At 38.1% G+C, this 27,686-nt stretch overlaps 1 protein-coding gene across 4 annotated transcripts in view; it reads right to left on the bottom strand.

The window, feature by feature from the left end:
• CSE1L (chromosome segregation 1 like) overlaps positions 1-27,686 on the bottom strand; it is a 46,319-nt gene that overhangs the window by 1,907 nt on the left and 16,726 nt on the right. For all 4 annotated transcript variants that reach the window (XM_044748164.2, XM_014832869.3, XM_044748166.2 and 1 more), the window contains 17 exons: positions 26,605-26,712; positions 25,114-25,206; positions 24,088-24,255; positions 23,847-23,976; positions 22,249-22,314; positions 21,627-21,829; positions 21,098-21,182; positions 14,175-14,236; positions 8,011-8,147; positions 6,760-6,863; positions 4,997-5,094; positions 3,589-3,739; positions 3,236-3,444; positions 2,730-2,827; positions 2,545-2,630; positions 2,036-2,117; positions 609-755 (listed from right to left, as the gene is read on the bottom strand). In XM_044748164.2, the coding sequence (XP_044604099.1) occupies positions 609-755; positions 2,036-2,117; positions 2,545-2,630; positions 2,730-2,827; positions 3,236-3,444; positions 3,589-3,739; positions 4,997-5,094; positions 6,760-6,863; positions 8,011-8,147; positions 14,175-14,236; positions 21,098-21,182; positions 21,627-21,829; positions 22,249-22,314; positions 23,847-23,976; positions 24,088-24,255; positions 25,114-25,206; positions 26,605-26,712 (2,027 nt within the window). The remainder of the gene's footprint in view (positions 1-608; positions 756-2,035; positions 2,118-2,544; positions 2,631-2,729; positions 2,828-3,235; positions 3,445-3,588; positions 3,740-4,996; positions 5,095-6,759; positions 6,864-8,010; positions 8,148-14,174; positions 14,237-21,097; positions 21,183-21,626; positions 21,830-22,248; positions 22,315-23,846; positions 23,977-24,087; positions 24,256-25,113; positions 25,207-26,604; positions 26,713-27,686) is intronic.

Genomic DNA, 27,686 nt, shown 5'->3' with positions numbered 1-27,686 from the left:
CAGAAACCATTCTTCCATTACTCTGGCCACAGTACCCCAATCTCTCTCTCGGAAACTACTGCATCCCCACAGCTCTTGTCAAGCTGGCTGTGGGACCCAGCCCTGGCTAATCAGAAGGCCATGCGACTCAAGCCAAACCAAGGAGATTCAATGCTAGACGTTAGAAGAAATAAGCCTCGAGCTGTCAGACCATTTTGTGAAAGAGGCTGCCTGCCTGAAGCCATAATAAGGAAAGGAGAGGCAAGCGGGTGAGGGAAGCAGGGTCTGTCAGACGTTGAGCACAAGCACATAGGATCTTCTCTTAAGCCTCTCCAGTTTCTCCTCTGAAAGACGTCAGCCACTTTAGCTGGGCATCTGTCATAAAACAGTCCTAGAGATCACCAGACTCTCAAAGGGGCCCATGAATTCCCCACTCAAAAAAGTCAAGAACCAGGTCTTTCTAAGCCCAGAAGGATCCACAAGTCATCTCTTGGATCTGATGGTTGCTAATGGAGAAGCCAAAATCAGAACCCAATTCTCTTGGTCCTCAAGAGAATAAGCTTGGTTAATTTTGCAGTCAAAAGGGAAGGAAGCTGTAATTTCCCAAAATTTTAGAATGGAGTACTTACCATAGCTTGGTATACTCCGTGTCCATCATTGGGGGACATTCTGTTAATAATTTGGTTATGCCAACTGCACAAATCTTTTTCTCTACATATCCGGATACTTTCTGAATTTCAGGAATAATGATTTTTTCCAAAACCATTCCAAACATTCTATGAATCAAAGCAAAATAAATTTACTCAATATTAAATTAAACTACCACTATAATTAAAGAGTAAAATGCTTAGATGTTATTTATATTCAGTGACTCCTTATGAATATAATAAAACACAAAATAAGAAAGCTGCTGTTTTTGGTCATCTGAATGAAGAGACCTAGAAATGACAAGACGACATTAAACCTCCACCCTGAGGCCAACTGTCACCATCTTTTGTAACACTGCTTAAGCCTATGCTCAAGTAGAATCTTAGCCATTTTTTAGTCTTGTATGTTTTTTTAAAAAATTACTCAAGAAATCATTGAAAAATTAGAAAACAGAGATAAGCAAGAACAAGAATAAAAAAGAATCACCATCATCCCACAATCCAACAATAACTAGTTTTAACATTTTTGAATTAGAAACTTCCCAACTTTCTATGCTTACACACCTATGTGTATGTAAATGTTAATGGGTATATTAAAAAAATGATTTGGCCAATCATTCTATGTTCATGAAACATCCTAGAAGTAGTTTTTCATGATTCTAAATGTTGCAAAATTCTTAGTTTACACTTTTATTAATAAAATAAATTCTTTGAAGTGGAAATAGTGGGTATTCAAAGAATATGAAGATTTTAATGCTCTGGATAAAGAGTGTGTATTTTTTGCTCTATAGAAAGATGCCAATTTAGGCACCCACTAGCACTATGGGACATTGCTGACTTCTTCAAAATCCTCTATTGCTGGGAAGCTTATTTTCTGGTACTACTTTTCAAGTTAATTCATTTTTTACATTTCAGACAATCTGGAATTTTTTTGATATGATACAGATAGAGGGATTTAACTTGAGTTTTTTCTCTCAAGAGCTGCTCTCCATTATTCCTCTATATCCCTCCTGTCCCTGCTGCATGGGGAATGCCACCTAACTACAATCTCTGTATATAAACTAAGTCAAAAGCAAAGTTTTATTGGTCCAAACTTTTCTCATTTGAAAACTCATACTGTTGGCCTGAACAAAGGCAGGCTCCTGGAGACAACACTGACCCTCTAACGGAACACAGAACACGGCTGTGGAGAACGCCAGAGCAGGGAGTCGCTTTGGGAATCAGGAACATGTCTGCAGGGACTTTCTTCTTTACAATGCAACACTCCGAGAGTATTTTGAAAACCACAAAGATACTAACACTGTACCAGGAACTATGAAATCATCTATAAAACAGAGATACTGGTTTGCACTTAAAAGAGGGTCACAGTTTTTGCTTTTAAAAATAAAATGTAATAAAAACAAACTTACTTTGGTTGTATACCATCAAATATTTCTTGTAGTGCCAGTGCCCCGTATTTTATGCAATACAAATTAATAAAGACTAAGAAACCTGTGGAAAGGAGATGCAGAATTTCAATACAGAGGACTCTGCATACACAAGCGATTCCGTGACGTCAGTCAAGTGAAACAGTCACACTCCTTACAGCGCAGTGACTAACGCTGGCATCAATACTTGCCTTTTAAATACCATTTAACATAGAGAATTTCTGCCTTTTTAGTACAGACATAAAGTCTTGACATGCAGTCTCTTTCTGATATTTCCTTATATTATTTCTACTAAAAATGTTTTGATATCTAAACTTAGAAACTAACCTTTGGAACACAGTATACTTGAGAATGATTTGGTGTTTTGAGAATACATACATCTTAAAATATTTTATACATAAAGTTTATAACCGACAAAAGGTTTGTATGTAACCGTAAAGTCTAAGGGCTTCAGCTGCCTTCCTTCATTATTTCTGTAGGACTTTACTTACTCTTGATAAACTTCGTTGTTTTGGAGTTCTGGAGTCTCTGGAAGAGGAGAATGAAGATCTGCTTCCTGTACTGGTCGACGGACTCACTGGAGGAATGAGTAAAGCAACAGTGTAAACGCAGCGCCCTGCTGAGCGCCTAACAGGGTCTCTGATTACACGTACGGGGAGGTTATATTCATACTCACGGAGGCATGTGCTCAATTATACTGTTTAGAAGATAAAATCCTTGGTGGTCATTGGCTTTGGATGCAATCAGCTTCTGGAAGACACCTAATAACCCAGGCTACAACAAATCAGATCAAATAATAATCAGTTAAAGAGGCAAAGATTAGTTGTTCCAAAAGTTACACAGGTGATATATCTTGGAAGAAGGTACGTGCTGTAATAATCTAACTAGCATTTTCTCTTTAAGTTGTTACATCTGAAGTGTAGAGAAAAAAATTCCACCACAATAAGCCCCAAAAGTTATGTTCTTAAAGTTACCTATTTGGCTCTTACATTTTTATTTTCCACCATGGAGATAAAGAACTAAAGGATACCTAATTCTAATAAAATATACATTAACACTTTATACTAATTACTTCCCTTTTTATTAAATTTACTTTAAATAAAGAATTTTTACAAACCTGCCATCCCTAGTTTCTCTCAGTACCTTAGGAAGATGAGTTACATCAAAATAAACCTGACTCACAATTTTGTCCGCGGCAGCGCTCGCTATCGTGTTTGAGCCCCGCTCCAGGAACGCCTGCAGAAGCCTCACGAGGGCAGGGATGTTGCCTGTTCTTTCCCAAAGCACTGGCTGAAGGAGATGCGGAAATAAGGCCATATAGGAAGACGGGATATCGTTTTTGTGTGTTTCCAGAAGCAAAGACATCACTTGAAAGACATACGGAATAAATTCTGTTGATAAAAGTGAAAACAGAGCTGTCAGCTTCAGAATTAATGGTTCTGACACAAAAGGCACATATCTTTTAAGCAGGCTGTACTTTATAACCACTTTAATAATTTTATTCAATTAGAAAAAAATAACTTCCTTTAACTTACCCTGTACATCATTTTGTAAAATTTCAGTAAACACCAGAAACAAAGCCTCCTCAAAATTCACAACAGCAGCAGGGTTAGCTTTGCAAGTTATTCTTATGGATAAACATATTGCTTCAAACATGTAGTGATTAAAGTGAGGTTTGCTTGGGTTCTGAAATTTTAAAAAAAGCTTATTACTCTAATAAGCCAAGTGACTATATTAAATATTATCTGACATAAAACACATCTAACCTTTCTAAAACATTAAGACATGCCATCTTTTTTAAAATCAGTATTAAGAAAAAACACTAATAATACCAAAAAGCCTACATATGTTAAACTTTTATATTAACTTTAAAATTCAGAAAATACTAATGCCTGTTTGTTTGGAATTTTTTTTAATGGGCAAAATCTACTGTGAGAAAATATGTGAGTCACAGGGAGGTGACGACACAAAGCTCAGCCCCCAGGGCTATAGAGAACCTTGTCTTAAACTTGCGTGCTCTCCTGGAGCCGTCACCGTAAGCAGTGATGGAAGAAAGGAGTGGGGACCCAAGTCCTGGCTCTCACTAGCCTTGTGTGGGACCTCAGGCAAACTTTAACCTCTGGAGGCCCCAATGCCTATACCTCCAGAGCGACAATCCTTCATGCAGTGGTCTTCAATTTCCATTGTAAGCAACAGAACCTTATTTTCTTTCAAACAAAATCCTTCTTGAACGCTATCACGGAAAGCTGAGGAACTCAGCTTATGAGGTCTGTATACACAGGGCAGTGGGGTGGGACCTGCTTCTCTTCTCTTTCAATCCCCCACAGCCCAAAGGAGTCCAAGACCCTTATCCAGAACTCAGTGGAAAAATGGTCATTTCTCCAAAGTCCCTCTAAAGCTTCCTTTGAATTTATCTCCTTTCATCGACTAATTAGGAATAAACATCTAAAAAGGAATTTTGTCAGCCTTAAGCTGATTTATTTTCTAAAACTTAGTACTTAAGTGTGAATCAAAATACTTATAAAATTATTGATTAAAGAAGGAGTGAACTTTATTTTTGGGAAATAAGAATAAGGAAGAACAGCTAATCTTCATTTTATAGAAGTCTGAACAGCCTCTTTTGTGTCAATTTGGTGCAAAGCCTGCTCTCCTCCCTCTAAGATAATTTCAGATCATCTGTAGTTTCTCAGTTTTCTTTGATGAACCTGTTACTTTTTTAAGGAGAATAAAGTTTTAAAGTTTTGGTGCCTACACTTAAAAGTGAGTGCTGCTACGTGTCCAATCGAACGTCATGCCCACATTTTCAGAAACGTATGTTAACTGTTGGTCAGGAAGAATTCACAGACCTTTTCCCAAGTGTGAGCTACTGCCAGGGAGCTCTGAGGCTCAGACAGCTTGGAGCATAAGTTACAAAACAAGTGCACGGTGAAAACTGGCTGTTACCTTACTAACAGCTAACAGCTTCTGTGTGAGCTGAGTGATGAGAGTAGGGATGTAGGGGATTATGGCTTCTTGGAGGAGGGAAAAACTTCTCATGATAGCTGTAAAATAGAAAAACAAATAGTTAAATTTCAGAACAAAACAGTGATTGGGGGAAAAAAGCCCACTGATTCATCAACCAAAATTTTAAGACCCTTAAGCAATCCCCAGATAGCTCCCTACATCTAGAAATAATTTAAATTCCCCTTTCTTTTAAAATTAGCCTGGAGACTGGCAAGAAAATTTAGCTGGGAAATATTGAGCATTTCCAAAATGCCTAAGGCTTAAGGAATTAAAAAGAGAATAAAAAATAATAAAGTGACTAAAGAGGCAGACAAGGAGGAGGAAGAAGTGGTGGACTAACATGGGGGAGCAGGAGGCAGAAGGGACTACTAGTTTCAATTTCACTTAGAAATCAGTGGCAGGAAATGTTTAGCCCTAGCCTATTAACAACAGGATTGTAGCCTACTGGAAACTGAAAGAGAGGGCCACCTGCCCCCCAAAGAGAGGTCAGGAGCCAAAGAAAAATCCAAAATACATATAAAGTTATGGAGGATCCATATTTCAAAACTACTGCTCATTAACAGATGCCTAAAAACATCTGGCATGGGAGATAAATAAAACATGAAGCTAAAAATGCATGAAGGCTGTTTTTGCACAAACAGAATAGATGTTTACTAAGCAGAGCACCTACTACCCGCCAGGCACAGGGGAGAGTTATCCTCCCCCTCGCGCCTCCTAAACTTTACAATGATGGTTCCTCTACCTGTGCCAAACACTCTCCCTCCACCTAGCTAACTGCTACCCATCCCTCCCCTCAGCTCAGACATCACTTCTAGAGAGTCCTTCCCTGAGCTGGGCTAAGAGAGTTAGAGGATGGATCAGTGCCCCTCCTCTGGGCTGGCACAGAATCCTTTCACTCACTCATACAGCAGTATTTCCTGAGAAGGGAGCACACACTGGGCACTCCTGCGTACCCTAGGAACGCAGCAACCACCACCACGGACCAGTTAGCTGCCTCGTAGAAATGGACATGAAATAACTAATTACACATCACTGTTGGGAGAAGTCTAATGCTGAGAACACACATAAATACACACCAATACACACTTACACACAGATATAAACACATGTACACACATACAGACACCCCAGGGGTCCTGACCCAGGCCAGAGGCATCAGGTATCATTTCTTTGAAAAGCATTTCCTACGAGTCAGACACTGTGCTAGGCTCTTGGAATGCAACAGCAAAGAAGATTAAGATTGTCCCTGAAGTCAGAGCTGTCACCAAGACACTCTCCTAATGTATACAGCCTGGCAGATGGCTACAGCTTCTGTGTCCCTGGCAGTATGTCTCTGAAGGCAGGGTCTGTGTGGTCTGTCAAGTGCCCCCAGGGTTCACAAGACACAGCATTACAGGCCAGCAATAAGTGTGGTCTCATCTGATCTTTGCCTTTAAGAAATCCAATCTAGGGAAGGAAAAAGAAGTGCTACCGTTTCTTTAATAAGAGGAGTTCTATATCAAGTTAGGGTAAAATTCTTTTCTGAAAACACCGTGAATACTAAACAAAACAATATTTCTCATTTTAAAACATCTGAACCTACCTCATTCTTGACAAACAGTATTTGGTTCATAAAGTACGTAACCTGAAGTACAACTCAGAGTGCTTACCCTTGTAAACTGACATTAGATACTTATAGTCTGAACACCAAGGAAGCGGCCTACCTTTCATAATATATTCATTTTCTGAAGAGCCAGGAAGTGTGAGAGCTTTGAAAAGGTTTGTCAGCAGAATCTCAACAAATGGTGCGATTTCTGTAGCTGTAAAGCTATAGATGAAAAAACAGCTTTCAGTCACTACCAACTCTTGAGGTGGTCACTTTGGAATACCCTTGGCAACTCCTAAATCACACGTCTTAGCATAAAAGTGAGCCATCTCCCACCACTGACAATCAGCAGACATCTCAGGAAAATAAATTTTTATACGCGTTCACGTTAAGTTCCTAAAAAGGTACATCTGGAACCAAACACAATTAAACAAACCAAAAACCAGGCAAACCCAAAATCACCTAAAGCTGTGAAGGTTCATGTCTATCACCATCAAGAACAGACCTCGACCTCTCAGAGCTCTCAGTCATCTACCGTTCCTGGAGGTGGAGCAGATTCGGAACCGTTTTTCTGCATCAGTTCTGGGACTGAAGACAGGTACGGGCTTGACTCACTTCAAAGGATGTGTCCTTTTAAGCCTTAATTGGCCACTGAGTGTCTGTACTTGAAGAAGAACGAACCTACAACTGTTTTCCATCTCTTACCCTGAGCTCAGTTTCAAGAAATAACTGTTGAAGAACGGCCTGAGAGACACGCAGACCACCCCCCGTCCCGCACTTTATCCTCGGATCAGGCCAGAAGAGCCACACTCTTGGACCCTAGGGAATTACTTTCTCTCAGCTGTGTCATATCTCAGCATTGGGTAAGATTACAAAAACAGCCAGGTGACAATAACTGTTGCATGATGTTGCTAAGAATACTGCTACAAAACAGTATTTCCTTAATGAGGGCCCACTACTGAGATGCCTTCTGAGTAACTGTTTTAATCTTAATCTCATGGGCATTGTGAAAATTTTAATTTACCAACTTTCCCTCTTTGCCTTGGTTGCCAGGAGACTCTAAACATAAAATTCAAGAGTTTCTTTAACTACTATACAGGATCCTCTGACACACATTTCTATTTATTAATCTCACTCCAGTTATTTTCCTTTGCTCCAATTTCCTCTATTTAACTTTATTGTCATAATGTATTTCGGCATGCTGCCTCAAATTCTTTTGGAATGAGACATAGCATAAATGGGCAAAAGGTACACATTTATTTTTCTAACTACTAATGATATTACAAATACTTTCAGAGATCTCTCTGACTAATATAGATCAGTCCCCACCCCAAGCTGGAGCATAAATCACTTAGGATCAAATACTTACAGAGTGGCGTTGTTAGGCCCTCTCATGGTGAACAGCCTCTCAAGAGCATGTGCTGCGTAAGTATGAACAACTATACTTTCAGCTTGAAGATGATTAATTAAGAGAGGAATAGAGACTAAAAGATGCTCTTTTGGTACCTGAAAAATACAATAAGATATAAGCTCTAACTTGATGCTATCTTTCAGTAATGAAAACTGAAAAAGAAGAACTTGCTGATTCTAAAAAGTATGTTTTTTCAGCTGTTACAATTGGAGATGATATGGTTCAGAAATCAAAATTTCTACCACCACATCATGGTTCAATTGACATTGACTTTTCCAATTCTCTTTCTCTGAGCATAAAATTATGATTAGGGTAAAATCTTTCAGATAAATGAACCCACCATAAAATAATAACATCATGGAGAAGCAGACTAAGATTTCATTAACCTTAAGAACTATACTTTTGGGGCCAGCCCCATGGCCAAGTGGTTAAGTTCAGTTCCTGCGCTCTGCTTTGGTAGCCCACAGTTTCACCGGTTCAGATCCCAGGAGCAGACATGGCACCGCTCATCAGGCCATGCTTAGGCGGCATGCCACACGCCACACTAGAAGGACCCACAACTAAAATATACAACTATGTACTGGGGGGCTTTGGGGAAAAGAAGAAGAAGAAGAAAGTTACAGATGTTAGCTCAGGTGCCAATCTTTGGGGGGGAAAAAAATATACTTTTCACTAGCATGTATTTCTTGGGACAGTCATTCAAACTCTTTGTGCCTCATTTTCTCTTCTAAAAGGGTGGGGGCAAAAATAAGAATACTAATATTCAATAAAAACCTCTAAAAATTTAGAATATTCCTTAGTCTTTAAAATAGAACAGCTTTGCAAGGTTGCATGTAACCTTGGTAATAAACACCTGCCAAAGACACATAAAAGTTATAAATCAAAAAATTAAAGAATCATCCACAGGAAATAAACTGTGGCATGTTTTTGTGATGGAATACTATACAGCTATTAAAAATGAACCATAACACATCTACTAAAGTGATTAACTCTCAAAAACAATGTTAAGCACACACACAAAAAGTGTGACCAACAGCTATAGAATGCTATTTATAAAAATAAAAATTTTAAGCCTGCAGAATACTGTGGAATTTTTATGGAAACAAATATGTAGTAAAACCACAAACATACACTTGCATGGGTATAAAACACATTGAATTCATTAGAGTAATTACCTCTGGGGAGAAAGAGAATAGAAAGGGAATGGGGAGAGAGCACCCTGGGTGCCTCCATTGTATGTGTATGTTTAAGCAATTATGGCCTAGAGTTAAGATTTGTGGTAGTTATATGAGTATCACTGTATTATTCTTGCTTCTTGCATGTTTAAAATAATTTGCAAGATGGCAGCACTGTAATGTGGTAAAGACGTCAGAGGAATAAGATGACTTTGCATGTTTTGTTTTTTGTCTCAATAAAATTCAAGTGACTTAAAGTGTTAAGAATCAGAAGGATCATATAACTCAACAGCAAGAAAACAAACAATATGATTAAAAAATGGGCAGAGGATCTGAATAGACAGTTTTCCAAAGACATACAGATGGCCAACATGAAAAGGTGCCTGTCACACTAATCTCAGGATAAGTAATGTCATCACTAATAATCAGGGAAATATAATTCAAAACCACAATGAGATATCCCCTCACACCTGTTACAATGGCTGTCATTAAAAACATAAGAACTAAGTGTTGGCAAGGATGTGGAGAAAAGGGAACATTTGTGCACTGTTGGTGGAAATGTAAATTAGTGCAGCCACTATGGAAAACAGTATGGAGGTTCCTCAAAAAATCAAAGATAGGAATACCATATGACCCAGCAATTCCACTTCTGGGTATTTACCCAAAGGAAACAAAAAGACTAACTGGAAAAGATATCTGCACCCCCATGGTCATAGCAGTATTAACAACAGCCAAGACACGGAAACAACCTAAGTGTCCAATGACAGATGAATGGATAAAGAAGATGTGGTATGTGGTATTCCACACACACAGTGGAATATGATTCAGCCATAAAAAAGGAAATCTTGCCATTTGCAACAACATGGATGGACCTTGAGGGCATTATGCTAAATGAAATAAGTCAGAGAAAGACAACTACTAACTTCTCTCACTTATACGTGGAATCTAAAACAAAACAAAAACTGAGCTCAATGATACAGAGAACAGATTGGTGGTTGCCAGAAGTGGGAGGTGGGGAGTAGGCAAAATGGGTGAAGGACATCAAAAAGGTCAAACTTCCAGTTATAAAATGAGTAAGTCATAGAGATGTAATGTACAGCATGGTAGCTATAGTTAATACTGTATAACATATCTGAAAGTTGCTGAGAGTAGATCCTCAAAGTTCTCATCATAAGAAAAAAATTTTGTAACTATGCATGGTGATGGGTGTTAACCAGACTTATTGTGGTGATCATTTCACAATATATACAAATATTGAGTCATTGTGTAATACACGTGAAACTGTTCTATGTCAATTATATCTTAATTTAAAAAAAGAGAGAGAGAAATATGCAGGAACTGGGTCTCCCATCTGGGAGAGGCTGTTCATTGACAAGCATGAGCTGGTGAAGTTTCTCTTTATTCTCTTTGCTGAGGTCCAATAGTTGAATATCTGTAAGTCAGATGAGGTGAGATTACATCCCAGGCATTAACATTGTACTTGGCAAATAGTAAATACTTAGTAAATGTTAGCTACACTCCTACTTTCTCCACCACAGGTAACTGTCAAAATGGTATTCTGCCCTGAAGTAGGTGGAACTGACTGAATCTATCTGTCCTTTTGAAGGGGGGCAGTTATTAAATTTCTCTGTTGAGAACTTTGGACAGTAACAGATAACTGAATGGTGGAGTCCATGGTTTAAAATTGCCCAGTGTCTTCCCAACTGAAGAAATAGAGTGCTCCTGCATAAAGAGCACCCCCAGGCATGGTCCATTTTCCCTTCTCTGATCCAGAGTACTACTGATGGGCTGGAGCATGGATGTGATGGATCAAAACTGGAAATGATGTAGTTTTATAAATGGGAATTTATGGTTTTAAAATTAATTTAAATACTTCAGAATCCACAAATTCTTATTCAGAGTCCAAACTATTTGGAAAATATATGAATCAAACAATGAAAAGTTTTAAGACTATTTCGTTTGACTTTGAACATGTTTGGGGAACTGTTGTGAAGAGCTTTAACAAAGAAAGGGTAGTGACTAAAAGACTGAGTCACTGACTTGAGAGGGTTGACCCAGAGTCTCTGTATTTGTTGGACTACCTTTTAGCTTTGGGTCCTGTGGAATGAAGAAAACAGATCATGTCTAACATATAAAGCTAGGTCAAGGCTTTTCAGGCTGAAAGCATGCTGCACTGGAGAGTTGAATGAAATAAATAATTTGTCTTCTGTCATTAAAAAAAAAAGAATCAGACAAAAACTACATGTTTCCTAAAAATTAAGAAAAGACCAGGGGCCAGCCCCGTGGCTGGGAGGTTGAGTTCCCGCGCTGTGCTTCAGCAGCCCAGGGTTTTGCCGGTTCAAATCCTGGGCACAGACATGGCACAACTCGTCAAGCCATGCTGAGGCGGCATCCCACATGCCACAACTAGAAGGACCTACAACTAAAAATACAAACTATGTACCAGGGGGCTTTGGGAGAAAAAGGAAAAATAAAATCTTTCAAAAAAAAAAAAAAAAGACCAACAATCAGATAGAAATATGGGCAAGAAACTACGGATAGTTCACAGAAAAGAAATTAAAATGGCCCTTTAAATGGAAAATGTCCAGTTGAACTCATGATAAGAGAAATGCAAATTAAAACTGCAGTAAGATACCATTTCACATCTATAGACTGGCAAAATTACAAAATACTATACTGGGGAAACAGGCACTCTCATTCAATTTTTAAAGAAATGCAACATGATACAACCCCTATGGAGGGGAATTTGGCAACATTTAGCAAAATTATACATATGTTTACCCTCTAAATTTGGCAATCCTACTAGGAATCGATCTCAAAGTTACAATGGCTAAAACAGTAAGTGACGTATACACAAGGCTATTAAAAGTATTATTTAAAATAGCAAAAGATAGAAAACACCAAGAATATCTTTCTGTGGGGAGACTGGATGAGAAAACCATGGGAGAGCCAGCCACCCAATGGAGTACCACACTATTTGAAAAAAAAGGGGAGGAAAATCTACTACTATAGAATGACATCCAGGATTTATTCAGTGAAAAACAGTGTGTTTAGTATATTCTCTTCTGTGTAGAAGGAGGGGAAATGTAACTATACATAGGATAGGTATTAGGTTATATTTTCAAAAAGAAATAATGGAAACATAAACCAAAACTTGATAAAACATGCTTACCTTTAGGGAGAGGGAGGGCTCAGGGATGAAAGCTAGACCTTTCTGAATTTACCTTCCCTTTTATTGTTTGACTTTGGTAAACTAAACTTTCTTGTGCCCACCCAAAACAAAAACAAAACAAAACCCACAAACCAATGAACCTAATTGTTTACCTACTGTCAAAAATGCCTAAAGAATAATTTCAAGTTGCTTTAAATATAGTATTTTTTTTTTTTTTTAAGATTTTATTTTTTTCCTTTTTCTCCCCAAAGCCCTCCAGTACATAGTTGTATATTCTTCGTTGTGGGTCCCTCTAGTTGTGGCATGTGGGACGCTGCCCCAGCGTGGTCCGACGAGCAGTGCCATGTCCACGCCCAGGATTCGAACCAACGAAACACTGGGCCGCCTGCAGCGGAGCGCGCGAACTTAACCACTCGGCCACGGGGCCAGCCCCTAAATATAGTATTTTTAAAAATACTTTTGAAAAATATTTTTTAAAAGATTGGCACCCGAGCTAACAACTGTTGCCAATCTTCTTTTAAATTTTTAAAATTTTTCTAATTAATTAATTATTTTTTTCTTCTTCTCCCCAAAGCCCCCCAGGACATAGTTGTATATTCTAGTTGTGAGTGCCGCTGGTTGTGCTGTGTGGGACGCCGCCTCATCATGGCCTGACGAATGGTGCCACGTCTGCCCTCAGGTTCCGAACCAGCGAAAACTCAGACCACTGAAGCAGAGCGTGCAAACTTAACCACTTGGCCACAGGGTTGGCCACTAAATATAGTATTTTTTGACTATACACACTTAATATAATATTCTAAGGATATAAAAACCACAAAGAAGGAAATGAAACTGCTTTTAGCAGTATTACCTTAGTAATAATATTGGTATTGTTATTTATTTCCTGGCTCTCTCCTGTGAAAAAGCCTAGAACCAATGTGAAAAAGCCTAGAACTCATTAGTAATAACCCTTGAACCAGGATTATGGTCTTTAAATAACATTTCCTACCTTCAAAAGATGGCTAACTCAGGTCCAGGGTATGAAATGTACACCATCAACTTGGAATATTTTGCCATGTATGAAAGGGAAGCTATTAAAGGCTACTAAGTTTATGTCAAGAAGACACAGGAGCCTACTGGCCAAAGACCGAACAACCAGAGTGTCAAAAAAACTCTCATTTGTCATCTTTGGAGGTTGGTAAGGCCCTAACTCATTACTGTGAAAACTGATTCAAGGAAAAACTGTACAAACATTTATCCTGTTTTTCCCATAAAAACTGGTAATTAAATCATGTAAGAGGCAGTGGTGGTTGCACAAAAGAAAGAGTACACTAAAAACCACTTATGTGTACATTCTAAAGTGGTCAAGGTTTTATTAAGTATACCTCAATTAAAAAACATGTCAATGATGGAAAATTCTTCTTCACCTGAATCCACTGATCACCCTTAACATCGTAACTAACAGTGGACAACCAGACATTGAGTATGTCCTAATGAAATGAAACAAAGCATATCTGTGACAAATTCTTGCCCCCGCCCAAGGGAGCAAAATCTAATTAGGCTCCCCAGATTTACCAATTTTGAAACAGGGAATAGAGGAACAAGATAAAATGAAAAGTCTTTGAAACAAGTGAGGAAAACTAAACATGGTCTCGAATTATACATTCTTAAGGAGTTGTTAATTTTACTAGATGTGGATGTTAACTATGACCACACAGTAAAAGGAAGAGACACTGGTATACAATAAAACTCTTAAGAGATTTAATGGCATGTAACATAAATGGAAAGCTACTTACTTGATTCCTAAAAATCATGATGTATTTGATGCCATCAGCTTTAAGAACAGGAAATTCATTCACTATTAAAAATAAAAAGTCACAGTTATTTAAGTGCTAAGGGCTGTTACTCCCAAACTGGTGATAACATTATCAGATTTTTAAAACATCGTTTTGATAACCAAAATGTCACGCAATTGAAGCTTACTTAACTATAAAATCATCTACTATGTAGCTACTAATTCTGCTAAGATTATAAGTAATTTTATTTTTTTCCCTTACCTTTACATTTCATCACAAACAAACATGTATTACTTATACAACTGAATAAAAATGATTTGGACCATGAACTAATGACTATATCGTCTTCTCCCGACCTGAAGCTATTCTGAATCAACAGCATCTCTCTGGCTGGGATTTCCTTCAAATTGCTCTAGTGGTGGGAAAATAATTTAGTGAAAAGAGTAGAGAATACTGGGCAATGGTTAAAAATTCTTGAAACTGGAGGGGGCGGAGCAAAATGACAGGGTGAGCTGACCCGGGATTCTCTCCCCTCCAAAATACAACAAAAGATTGGAAGAACTGAATTTCAGAGAATAAACATAATGCCAGCTCGTTAGAGACCTACAATGCCAAGAAGGCGGAGATCATAAACCTTGCTTACAGCCTCGGAGGCGCTGGAACGGTAGGAGAGAACATCGCTCCCTCCCCTAGAGCCTGCGATGGCGGCGGCGCATGTCGGGAAGGAGGGGGGGAGGAGCCGCGTGACCGGGGGATCATCCAGGACTCCTGCCGCTGATTCAGTGGAGACCCGCTGATGGGGGGGAAAGCTTCCATCCGCGGGGACCCCATAAACCAAGGGCCTTGGGAGACCAGAGAACAGAACTGATCTGAACCCAGACCGGCGCGTGTGAGTAACAGCCCCTCCCCCCCAGCAAAGCCAGTGGGCGCAGCCATCTTGCCCTAAGGCGGAGAGCTAACACGCCGCTCTCGACCCCCATCTAGTGGCGACAGGCTGTAACTGCAACTGAATTCTACCACCACGAGAAAAAACCGCTCCTCTACCATCCAGCAATTTATAGAAGCCCAAGACCAGAAGGAAAACAATAAAAACACAGAATTAAGTCCTGAGGACTTGGAATTAGGTAAACTAAGTGATAATGAGTTCAGAGCAGCTATAATCAAAAAACTCAATGAGGTAGAGAGAAAGATAGAGAAACAAGCTGAGTTCTGGAGTTACTTCACAAAAGAGATTGAAATCATAAAGAAGAATCAAACAGAATTACTTGAGATGGAAAACACAATGGACCAGATAAAACAGAATACGGATTCCCTGAATGCCCGAGTAGACAACATAGAGGAGAAAATTAGCATAATCGAGGACAGACAGGCTGAATGGCACCAGACAGAGGAAGAAAGAGAACTAAGAATTAAAAAAAATGAGGAAAATCTCCGAGAGATAATGGATTCAATGAGGAGTAAGAACATAAGGATCATAGGAATTCCCGAGAATATGGAAAAGGAAAATGGAGCAGAAAGTGTGCTTAACGAAATTATTGAAGAGAACTTCCCAAATCTAGGGATCGACGGAGAAATGTGTGTAGAGAAGGGTTTTAGATCTCCTAGATTTGTCAATGTAAAAAGAGCTACCCCACGGCACATAGTAGTAAAGTTGGCAAAAAGGAAAGATAAGAAAAAAAAAAAGAGAATAACCTATAAAGGAGCCCCTATCAGACTGTCAGCGGATTTCTCTACAGAAACCCTACAAGCTAGGAGAGAGTGGAGTGACATATTCAAAGCTTTAAAGGATAAAAGTCTTCAGCCAAGAATACTCTATCTAACAAGAATTTCCTTCAGATATGAGGGAGAAATTAAATCTTTTCCAGACAAACAAAAGTTAAGGGAATTTGTAACTAAAAGCCCTCCATTACAAGAAGTCCTCAAGGCTCTCATACCTGAAAAAAGAAAAAAGGGAGAAAGGGGACACAATCCACAGACTAGGGAGACCGGTGGATAGAACCAGAACAGGATAGCAAATATTCAATTATAGCATTAGGGTAAAGGTAAGGAAACTACCAAAACAAGGACAATCTTAGCACTCTAACTACCAATTAATAAGACGAGTTGGAATAAAAAATGAAAATAATTATTTAGGAGGGGAAGAGCAAAGGGTCTAAATCAGTATTGGTCAAGTAAGTAAGAGACCACCAGAGAATAGACTATATTATACACGAGATTCTAAATACAAACTTCAAGGGAAACACTAAAATAAAGTACAGAACAGAGTCACAAATCATAAATAAGGAAAAATCTAAGAAACCCAGCATAAGAAATTGCAGTATTAAATGGGTAGTCTAAAGCAAACAGGAAAAGAAACGCAGGAAAACAAGATAATGAGCAACAGATTAACAGCACTAAGTCCACATGCATCAATAATCACTCTCAATGTGAACGGATTGAACTCTCCAATAAAAAGACACAGAGTGGCAAAATGGATTAAAGAACACGATCCAACAATTTGTTGCCTCCAGGAAACACACCTCAGCCCCAAGGACAAACACAGACTCAGGGTGAAGGGGTGGAGGACAATACTTCAAGCAAATAACAAGGAAAAAATGGCAGGTGTTGCAATTCTCATATCAGACCAAGTGGATTTCAAAATAAGACAGGTAGAGAGAGAGACAGAGGGACAATATATAATGATCAAAGGGACACTTCATCAAGAAGAAATAACGCTTATAAATATCTATGCACCCAACACAGGAGCACCAAGATTCATAAAGCAACTATTAACAGACCTAAAGGAAGATGTTAAAAACAACACAATAATAGTAGGGGACCTCAACACCCCACTCACATCAATGGACAGATCATCCAGACAGAAAATCAACAAGGAAATAGTGGAGCTGAATGAAAAACTAAAACAATTGGACTTAATAGACATATATAGATCACTCCACCCTGAAGGAGCTGAATACACATTCTTCTCAAGTGCACATGGAACATTCTCTAGGATAGACCATATGTTGGGAAACAAGGCAAGCCTCTACAAATTTAAAAAAATTGACATAATAACAATCATCTTCTCAGATCATAGTGCTATAAGGCTAGAAATTAATTACAAGAAAAAAGCTGAGAAAGGCACAAAGATGTGGAGACTAAACAACACACTACTGAACAAGCAATGGATCATTGAAGGAATTAAAGAAGAAGTAAAAAAATACCTGGAAACAAATGAAAATGACAGCATACCATACCAACTCATATGGGATACAGCAAAAGCTGTATTAAGAGGAAAATTCATCGCAATACAGGCACATCTTAACAAACAAGAAAAATCCCAAATAAGCAACCTTAAAGCACACCTAACTGAACTAGAGAAAAAAGAACAAATGAAGCCCAAAGTCAGCAGAAGGAGAGAAATAATAAAAATCAGAGCAGGAATAAATACTACTGAAACGAAAAAGGCAGTAGAAAGGATCAATGAGACAAAGAGCTGGTTTTTTGAGAAGATAAATAAAATTGACAAACCACTAGCCAGACTTACAAAGAAAAAAAGGGAGAAAGCTCAAATAAACAAAATCAGAAATGAGCGAGGAGAAATAACAACAGACTCTGCAGAAATACAACAGATTATAAGAGAATACTACAAAAAACTATATGCCAACAGAATGGATAACCTAGAGGAAACGGATAAATTCTTGGACTCCTACAATCTCCCAAAGCTCACTCAAGAAGAGGCAGACAATTTGAACAGACCAATCACAAGGAAAGAGATTGAAACAGCAATCAAAAACATCCCAAAGAATAAAACCCCAGGACCAGATGGCTTTCCTGGGGAATTCTACCAAACTTTCAGAGAGGATTTAATACCTATCCTTTTCAAGCTATTCCAAAAAATTAGGGAAGATGGAACACTTCCTAACACATTCTATGAGGCCAACATCACGCTGATACCAAAACCTGACAAGGACACCACGAAAAAAGAGAACTACAGGCCAATATCACTGATGAACATAGATGCAAAAATTCTAAACAAAATTTTGGCAACCAGAATTCAGCAATTCATCAAAAGAATCATACATCATGATCAGGTGGGATTCATACCAGGGACACAGGGATGGTTCAACATCTGCAAATCAATCAACGTGATACACCACATCAACAAACTGAGGAATGAAAACCACATGATCATCTCAATAGATGCAGAGAAGGCATTTGACAAGATCCAACAGCCATTTATGATAAAAACTCTGAACAAAATGGGCATAGAAGGAAACTACCTCAACATAATAAAGGCCATATACGACAAACCCATAGCCAACATCATACTCAATGGGCAAAAACTGAACGCCATCCCCCTGAAAACAGGAACGAGACAAGGATGCCCTCTATCACCACTCTCATTTAACATAGTACTGGAGGTCCTGGCCAGAGCAATCAGGCAAGAAAAAGGAATAAAAGGAATCCAAATAGGGAGGGAAGAAGTGAAACTCTCGCTGTTTGCAGATGACATGATCTTATATATAGAAAACCCCAAAGAATCCATTGGAAAACTCTTAGAAGTAATCAACAACTACAGCAAAATTGCAGGGTATAAAATCAATTTGCATAAATCAGTAGCATTTCTATACTCCAGTAATGAACCAACAGAAAAAGAACTCAAGAATACAATACCATTCACAATCGCAACAAAAAGAATAAAATACCTTGGGGTAAATTTAACTAAGGAAGTGAAGGACCTATATAATGAAAATTACAAGGCCTTTCTGAGAGAATTGGATGACGACATAAGGAGATGGAAAGACATTCCATGTACATGGATTGGAAGAATAAACATAGTTAAAATGTCCGTTCTACCTAAAGCAATCTACAGATTCAACGCCATCCCAATCAGAATCCCAATGACATTCTTTACAGAATTAGAACAAAGAATCCTAAAATTCATATGGGGCAACAAAAGACCCCGAATTTCTAAAGCAATCCTGAGAAAAAAGAACAAAACGGGAGGCATCACAATCCCTGACTTCAAAACATACTACAAAGCTACAGTAATCCAAACAGCAGGGTACTGGTACAAAAACAGGTGCACAGATCAATGGAACAGAATTGAAAGCCCAGAAATAAAACACACATCTATGGACAGCTTATCTTTGACAAAGGAGCTGAGGGCATACAATGGAGAAAAGAAAGTCTTTTCAATAAATGGTGCTGGGAAAACTGGAAAGCCACATGTAAAAGAATGAAAATTGACCATTCTTTTTCACCATTCACCAAAATAAACTCAAAATGGATCAAAGACTTAAAGGTGAGACCTGAAACCATGAGGCTTCTGGAAGAAAACGTAGGCAGTCCACTCTTTGACATCAGTATTAAAAGGATCTTTTCGGACACCATGCCTTCTCAGAGAAAGGAAACAATAGAAAGAATAAACAAATGGGACCTCATCAGATTAAAAAGCTTCTTCAAGGCAAATGAAAACAGGATTGAAACAAAAAAACAACCCACTAACTGGGAAAAAATATTTGCAAGTCATATATCTGACAAAGGCTTAATATCCATAATATATAAAGAACTCTCGCAACTCAACAAAAAAACATCAAACAACCCAATCAAAAAATGGGCTGGAGACATGAACAGACATTTCTCCAAAGAAGATATACTGATGGCCAATAGGCACATGAAAAGATGCTCATCATCACTGATCATCAGGGAAATGCAAATCAAAACTACACTAAGATATCACCTTACACCTGTTAGAATGACAAAAATATCTAAAACTAATAGCAACAAATGTTGGAGAGGTTGCGGAGAAAAAGGAACCCTCATACACTGCTGGTGGGAATGCAAACTGGTGCAGCCACTATGGAAAACAGTATGGAGATTCCTCAAAAAATTAAAAATAGAACTACCATACGATCCAGCCATCCCACTACTGGGTATCTATCCAAAGAGCTTGAAGTCAGCACTCCCAAAAGTCCTGTGCACCCCAATGTTTATTGCAGCACTGTTTACAATAGCCAAGACGTGGAAGCAACCTAAGTGTCCAGCAACAGACGAATGGATAAAGAAGATGTGGTACATATATACAATGGAATACTACTCCACTGCAAAACAGAACAAAATCATTCCATTTGCAATAACATGGATGGACCTTGAGAGAATTATGTTAAGTGAAATAAGTCAGCGAGAGAAGGATAATATGTGTATGACTCCACTCATATGAGGAATTTAAAATTATGGACTAAGAACAGTTTTGGGGATACCAGGGGATAGGTGGGGTGGGGGGTGGGCACAAAGGGTGAAGTGGTGCACCTACAACATGACTGAGAAACATTAATGTACAAGTGAAATTTCACAAGATTGTAACCTATCAATAACTCAATAAAAAAAAAATTCTTGAAACTGGATGACAGTAACATGAAGTTCATGATAATATTCTCCTTGTTAATGTACTTAAATTTTCCATACAAAAAGTTTAAAAAGGGGGATGGATACACACACACATCCCTACTTTCATAAACATGGGAAATTATCCTTAATATTTATCATTCAGGTACTTTAATTTACTCCAATTTTAAAGAGTTCATTTTTCAAATGAGAAGGAAAAGAAAACCAAAATGTAATTCCTAGACTATATATCAGGATAACAAAGCTGAGTTACAATTAAGCCTTACTTGTTCCTGCTTTCCTTATAAACAAGCAACTTTTTCTTTATAGAAAGTCAATTTTACCTGGGCAACATCTGGAGAAGCCATGTGAGAATTTATTCAATAAAAGAAATAACTTCAACAAGGAGAGGAGCCAATTTCTTGAGGATCATGATGAGATAGAGCCCTATTATGACTTTTGCCATAATGTTATTTATTTTGTAGTATAAAATAACAATGCAAATAAAACTTGTGGGTATACTACGTTGTATCAAAAAATTTCATAAAACTCACCATTAGCTGATTTTAAATCAGGCAGAATGTGACTCACAAAGAACTCAGTCAGGTTTACAAGTTCATTTGCTTGTGTAATTCCATGCTGAAAAACAAATTTGGAACAGGGTAAACTAACATGAAATTCCTATATATATCTACCACATCGGAAATTTAGGTAACTTTAGAAAAGCAGGTGGAGAGGAACACTTCAAAACACCAACTGCTTAAATATAAAACAAGACTATTTTAATAGACCATAAAGAAACTTCCCCAAATTAAAGAACAGCTAAATTTAAGTTCAGAACATTTTATACACTGAGTCTCAGCTGAGGGAAAAAGTGTGGCATCTGCCAGTTTCGGTCCATGAGAAATTTAGGTGCTTATTAATCCATCGACATAAAGTCATCTTTGGAGACTATATGAATTCTTATCAGAACAGGTTATCTAGCAGAGTAGGCTGTCTCATCGGAAATAAATTACTTCTTTTTAACTTCTGTGGATACCAACAAGTTTCTTTTAGAAACAAAACTATAGTGAAAAGATTCACCTTCTGTGTTTGGGCTTTTGATGCCAAAGATGTCACCAGGTAAATGGCCGCATCTTTGTGTTTCCAGTTGACAGACGGATTTTTTGCATATTCCTGCAGCATGGAATTAACATAACCAGAGAAGATTCCTGTCACGGGTCCCTCAAAAAACTTGCATAATCCTCGTACTAGATCACAAGCAGCCCTGCGTCTAGTATCAATATCTATAAAATCAAAGGGAAACATATCATGGGAGAAAGAAACAACCACCAAACAAGTGACCGAGTTTATAAGTAAACAAACTGCCATCTGTTTGCTGTCAGCACATAAACAATAAAAAGAACATTTTTTTCACAAGAAACACAAAATCAGAAAGAAACTAAAAAGGACATATTAGTATCATAAACACTAGTAAGTACCTAAAAAAAAGAAGACAAATGATTCAACTTTTGACGCTCTGACATAGCTCATATAAGAGCTGCTTTTCAGGCTGTAGAAGTTCAAGAAGGAAAACAGTTCTCCCGTGAAAGCCAGCTGAAATGACACACTCATTCTAACTCCCCTCCTCCCATATTTACTAGGAAGAGAGCAGCCTTAAAATCGGCTTGCTGAGAGACTAACAGTAAAAAACCAAAACACATACCAGATCCTTCCAAATCTCTTCTTATGTACTCCTCAGAGTTATCTTCAAAGGCCTCCTCATCAGCAGCTGCAAAGAGAACTGACATTTCAGATAAGCCCTCAAAGGTAGGACAAATTAGACTTCTACAGCTGAGTATGCAGAAGAATATGCAGAATTGCCATGTTTTACAGCAAAGTGTTCTTTCCCAACAAATGACGACTTCATTTACTCTTAATCATTACTTAGAGCAGCAAATACTACCCAAAAGGTCAGGTAATAGATAATTCACACAGCTGTGACACAGGTTCACTTGCTCTAATGTGATGGCGTCCCCAGAATTGTACTTCACCATCAACTTTGAAAAGTGAGTGACAGGGACCAATCTAGTGATGCCAACTTTTTATTTTGCCAAAAGACATTAAAACAAACAACCTAACAACTATAATCACCATTATTTCATAAAAGTCATTTCAATACCAAAAAGAGTACGACGGGCAAGATCAGCATAAAGATCTGTCCTTTAAGTAAATATACTTTTATGAAAACAAAAAAGGAAATAAAACTTCATATTATATTTTCCTTTATTTCCTCATTTTATTTCAGTCTGATAATTTGAGAACCACCGATCTACTAACTGCTTTGATATGGAACACAATTCCTTCCATGTTTACTACTTGCTCTTCCCAACTGTAAGGAAGACATTTTGTATACAAATACAGGTCCTTAGCGGGGCCAGCCCCATGGCCGAGTGGTTAAGTTTGCGAGCTCCACTTCGGCGGCCCAGGGTTTCGCTGGTTCGAATCCTGGGCGCGGACATGGCACCGCTCCTCAAGCCATGCTGAGGCAGAATCCCACGTGCCACAACTAGAAGGACCCACAACTAAAAATATACCACTATGTACCAGGGGGCTTGGCAGAGAAAAAGGAAAAATAAAATCTTAAAAAAAAAAAAAAAACAGAAAACAAGTCCAGGCCCTTAGGACTATCTTAACCTTAAGCACAAAGTGAGTTTCAACTCTGTATTTAAAAGTTTTCAATCACTTCTAGTTTCAAGTCAACTGTTTAAAAACAGCTATTTGCCTTGGTGAAATAATAAATCAAACAAAACAAAACTCTTTCCCTAAGTTGAGATCCTGGCTAGTTTACTTTCTTCTCAACATAACACAATTTTTAAAGTCTTATTCAATATTTCCATGAAAAAACCTCCAGAGTACACAACAAAGTTCATCACAGCAGAACTCATTTCACAAATGCCTTTTATACCACGTTTTTTGGTCTTGGTTTAGAAAATAGGCAATAAATGGCCTACGAAGTTTCTTTAGCAATAAAAAAAATTAGACTGGGGCAGGCCCACTGGCATAGTGGTTAAGTTTGCACACTCCACTTCGGTGGCCTGGGTTTCACAAGTTCGATTCCCGGGCACAGACCTAGCACCACTTATCAAGCCCACACTGTGGCGGCGTCCCACATACAAAATAGAGGAAGACAGGCACAGATGTTAACTCAGCGACAATCTTGCCTCAAGCAAAAAGAGGAAGATCAGCGCCAATCTTCCTCACACACACACAAATTAGACTAAGTTATAAAAAGCAACAGAAAGAACACTTTGCCATAATTACCTCTAAATTCCATGTTAGGCACAATAACCTTTTCACAGATACTCGTCAGCGTATTCTGGTCTTCAAATAGATTTTTGTAGTGAGGTCTCTCACAAACAGAAGCGAGAAACTGAATTGCATTACTTACTAACTGGAATAAAACACAACAATAAGCATATTTTTAAAAGCAAGATTGAATCGTTTATTTCTTGGGGGAGGTAGGGAGGGAATGTCTGAGTTATTGTCTCTACCATTATCTTACCAAGTCATATTTAACCTCTTGACCTGTTGTAACTAATAAATTCCAGATGGCTGTGACAAAACGAGGCAGGTACCGTTGAAATTCTTCATCATACTTTTGTGCATAGAGTGCAGCATTATCACAAATCTGAGACTTCAAGAGCTCCAATAAACCTGCTTCCTCTTCATCCTCACATAAGAGAAAACAGAAAACTCAAACGTACAACTTTAATGCTACCATAAACATGGAGAGTAGCTGTAATTCCTGAACTAACTCTTTAAAAATTTAAATCCAAAGCCAAGTGTTGAAACCACATCTATGTCACTGTCAATCTCCTCACCTAGTCTTTCAAATAAGTGAAAGATGAAATACTTCTTATTTATTAATCACTGAAAACAGCTCACAAAAAGTTTGTTTCTTGGGTAAGAAGTAGATCATAAATATATTAATAAGCAAATGAGAAACAGAGTAAGTGCTTACGTTGAAAAGCACGCATTACAAAATCCAAGTCAGAAATTTTCACACATTACAAAGTTTCATCATGTTCCCTCTTTCCCATAGTGTGGATGACTTTTTAAAAAGTGATTATTACAGAGGTTTAAGTTTTCTTAATATCTTCAATGACAAATAATTTTCTCTTTTATAAATGTTCACAATGTGAATACACCGAGGCCTTCCTCTCAATAATGAAATGAAATAGCCTTATCCATAAATTGTAACCTAAGCTAGGCCCACAATAAGAGTAATTCTGTATACTACAAGTAGCCAAATATGGAACATCCCATATAATCAAATATTACTTGCATTCTTAGAATTTCACCTATCAACAATGCAAAGAATAAATAATTTTTAAGGAACCAGCATGCTAAATGTTCTTAGATAATTTTATTTCATTTTCTGAAATCTAATTAACTGTCTTCCAATGTTTTCAGAAGGTACTCAATTTTTTTTTACATTTCTTTAAATTGAGATATAAGTGACATTATATTTCAAATAATTCTTAAATTAAAAAAAAGGCTATCAGGAAACATTTTAAACAATACTTACATCAGTTTGTAGAAGCTTATTATCTAAAGTCAAGAGGGTATGGAAGTTGTTCATCCAAGTCTCCATATTATCTTCAAAGAATTCAGGGAGATCCTAAAGAATAAATGCTGACTGGAGCCTTTTGATTGAAATAATAAGTATGCTATTTTAATACGTTTTACCCACCATGCTAAATATCTTCCACATGCCTTCAGACTCGAGTCCACACTTCTCAGTGTGAGCCAACCATTACCTACTTTGACAAGAATCCTCTGCTCCAGCTAGGTCTGGCAGCTAAATAAACCATTCTGACTTCTGTCTCTGTATGCTCTCAACCACAAATTATGCCACCTCTATTTCCTGTTCCAATCCAAATCTACTTAGTCCTTCAAGGTCCAGCTAAGATTGTATGAAGGCTTTACTTACAAAACTCATTACTTACCAATATATTCCTTTTCCTTTCTGAACAACTGCATTTATTGTAAGATGCCCACCGATTCAGATTTATTGTCTCAGACAGTCACTAATTTGCTGTGGCACAGTACTGCCTTCTTAATGAGGGATAAGCCCCTCAAGGGGAAAGATGATGCCTCCTTCCTCTATGTCTAACAAGTTATTAAGAGCCTCATACTACCTGATTTCTAGGAAGTAGAAATCAAAAGAAGGTGTAAGAAAAAACAGTGGTATCTTTTAAGTAAGAATTTCTCAAACCACTGTCTGAATGAACATGGAGGTGGGTACTGGGCCGCGTATCTCCTATTCTACCTGTTCTTTTTGGGGAATGACCTCCCTAGCACTGTGAGTGTAGTCCTGCTGTTAAGGATTAAGTTCAGGTACTCGGCTCTGGCTATAAGCAATGAGAAAGCTAGATCCTTCCTCTTGCATCTCAGTATAGTAAGGTATGCCAATAAGACCCTCTTCTCAGTCCTGAAACTCTGTCTTAAAGTAATCACTCAAGAACAGAAAGAATGACTGGAGGCCACTATCTCAGTAGCAATAGGGTGACCAGACATTTTTTGCTATAACACTGTGGCTATGTTTCCTGAAATGCCAGGTTCTTACACCATCTAAAGCCTCCTCCTTCAGCCTTCTGTCTCCCAGAAATGCTTCCAATGAAAGCCTTTTTGAGTAAGCTAGGCAGAGACCTCTAATCAAGGCATGGTTCCCCAGCATTAACAGCCACTTAAATGAAGAAAAGAGGAAGGCCTGAGAACGTGGTCTCTCAGTGTCTCTGAAAAAATAGCAGAGTGATTCTCCAAACAGTGAGTTAGGATGTAAGGTTCCCTAATTACTGGAATACAAGAGAATGCTACTTTTCCCCATAGAAATCCCCTAGCATCTCTAGGAACTACAATAAAGCAGAACACTATTTGTATACAGATAAAGAATGGGAAGAATAAGAAAAAAACTAATTTCAGAAAAATCAATGCTGGCAGTTTTAATCAAGTGAAAAACTATATATTTGACACCAAAGAATAAGAATCAAATGCAAGAAATAAAACAAAAACTTACCTGAAAGTTTAAACTATAGAACAGTTTTGAGATCAGGATCAGGGAAGAAAAAAGAATCCTCAGGGCAGAGGCATCGTTTGCGTGAGTACTGCAGAGTTCAATAGTGGCCTTGGAAAGGAAATTAGGAACAAAGTTTTAGCGTGCTGTAAACCTTAGTGAAACAGCCTTGCACTAGGTTGAAATTTAGCTTCTATTCATATTATAAATAAAATCTCTTCTCTAAAATTTGGCTTTTAATTAGCAGCATACAGTCATTTAAGAAATGTTGGAAAATACGTTAAAATACGTATTTTTAAACTGTCCATAATAGCACTACTGAAAAATCCAATGTTAATAATTTGAACTAGATCCTTCCAGTCTCCTCGGTGCATATATATAAAGATATTACCAAAATTGTTTTTATATGCTTTCATTGAACAATTCCCCTGCCACTTGGCATTTAGGTTGTTTCCAGTTGTTCATCATCCAACTGCAATAAACAGACTTATCTATAAAACTTGGTGCGCACCTCAACTTTCACAGTTTGAGATTCTAGAAGTGTATTACCAAAGCAGAAGTGTGCTATGAATACAGGTTTTGGAAGCCAGACAGATCTTTTTTTTTTTTTTTTTAAAGATTTTATTTTTTCCTTTTTCTCCCCAAAGCCCCCCGGTACATAGTTGTGCATTCTTCGTTGTGGGTTCTTCTAGTTGTGGCATGTGGGACGCTGCCTCAGCGTGGTCTGATGAGCAGTGCCATGTCCGCGCCCAGGATTCGAACCAACGAAACACTGGGCCGCCTGCAGCAGAGCGCGCGAACTTAACCACTCGGCCACGGGGCCAGCCCCGCCAGACAGATCTTTATACAACCCAGACTCTGTTCCTTCTAATGAGCATGACTTTGAGCAAGTAAGTTATTTTACTGGGCCCCAATCTCCTCATCTATAATATGAGAACAATGCCTACCTCATAGAGAAAACAGAATTAAATGGGCAAATACACATAAAAGGTCCTACTACTTTGTGCAACCTTCTATGTAAAAGACACTCAACAAAAGTTACTTCCTATAATCCTAGAGTTAGGATCCTTAGATGAATACTAAGC

Source organism: Equus asinus, chromosome 15 (genome assembly GCF_041296235.1).
Source record: "Equus asinus isolate D_3611 breed Donkey chromosome 15, EquAss-T2T_v2, whole genome shotgun sequence".
NCBI classification, from domain to species: domain Eukaryota; kingdom Metazoa; phylum Chordata; class Mammalia; order Perissodactyla; family Equidae; genus Equus; species Equus asinus.
Note: the sequence above shows the minus strand (reverse complement) of the source record. Positions and strands in the feature narration are given on the sequence as shown.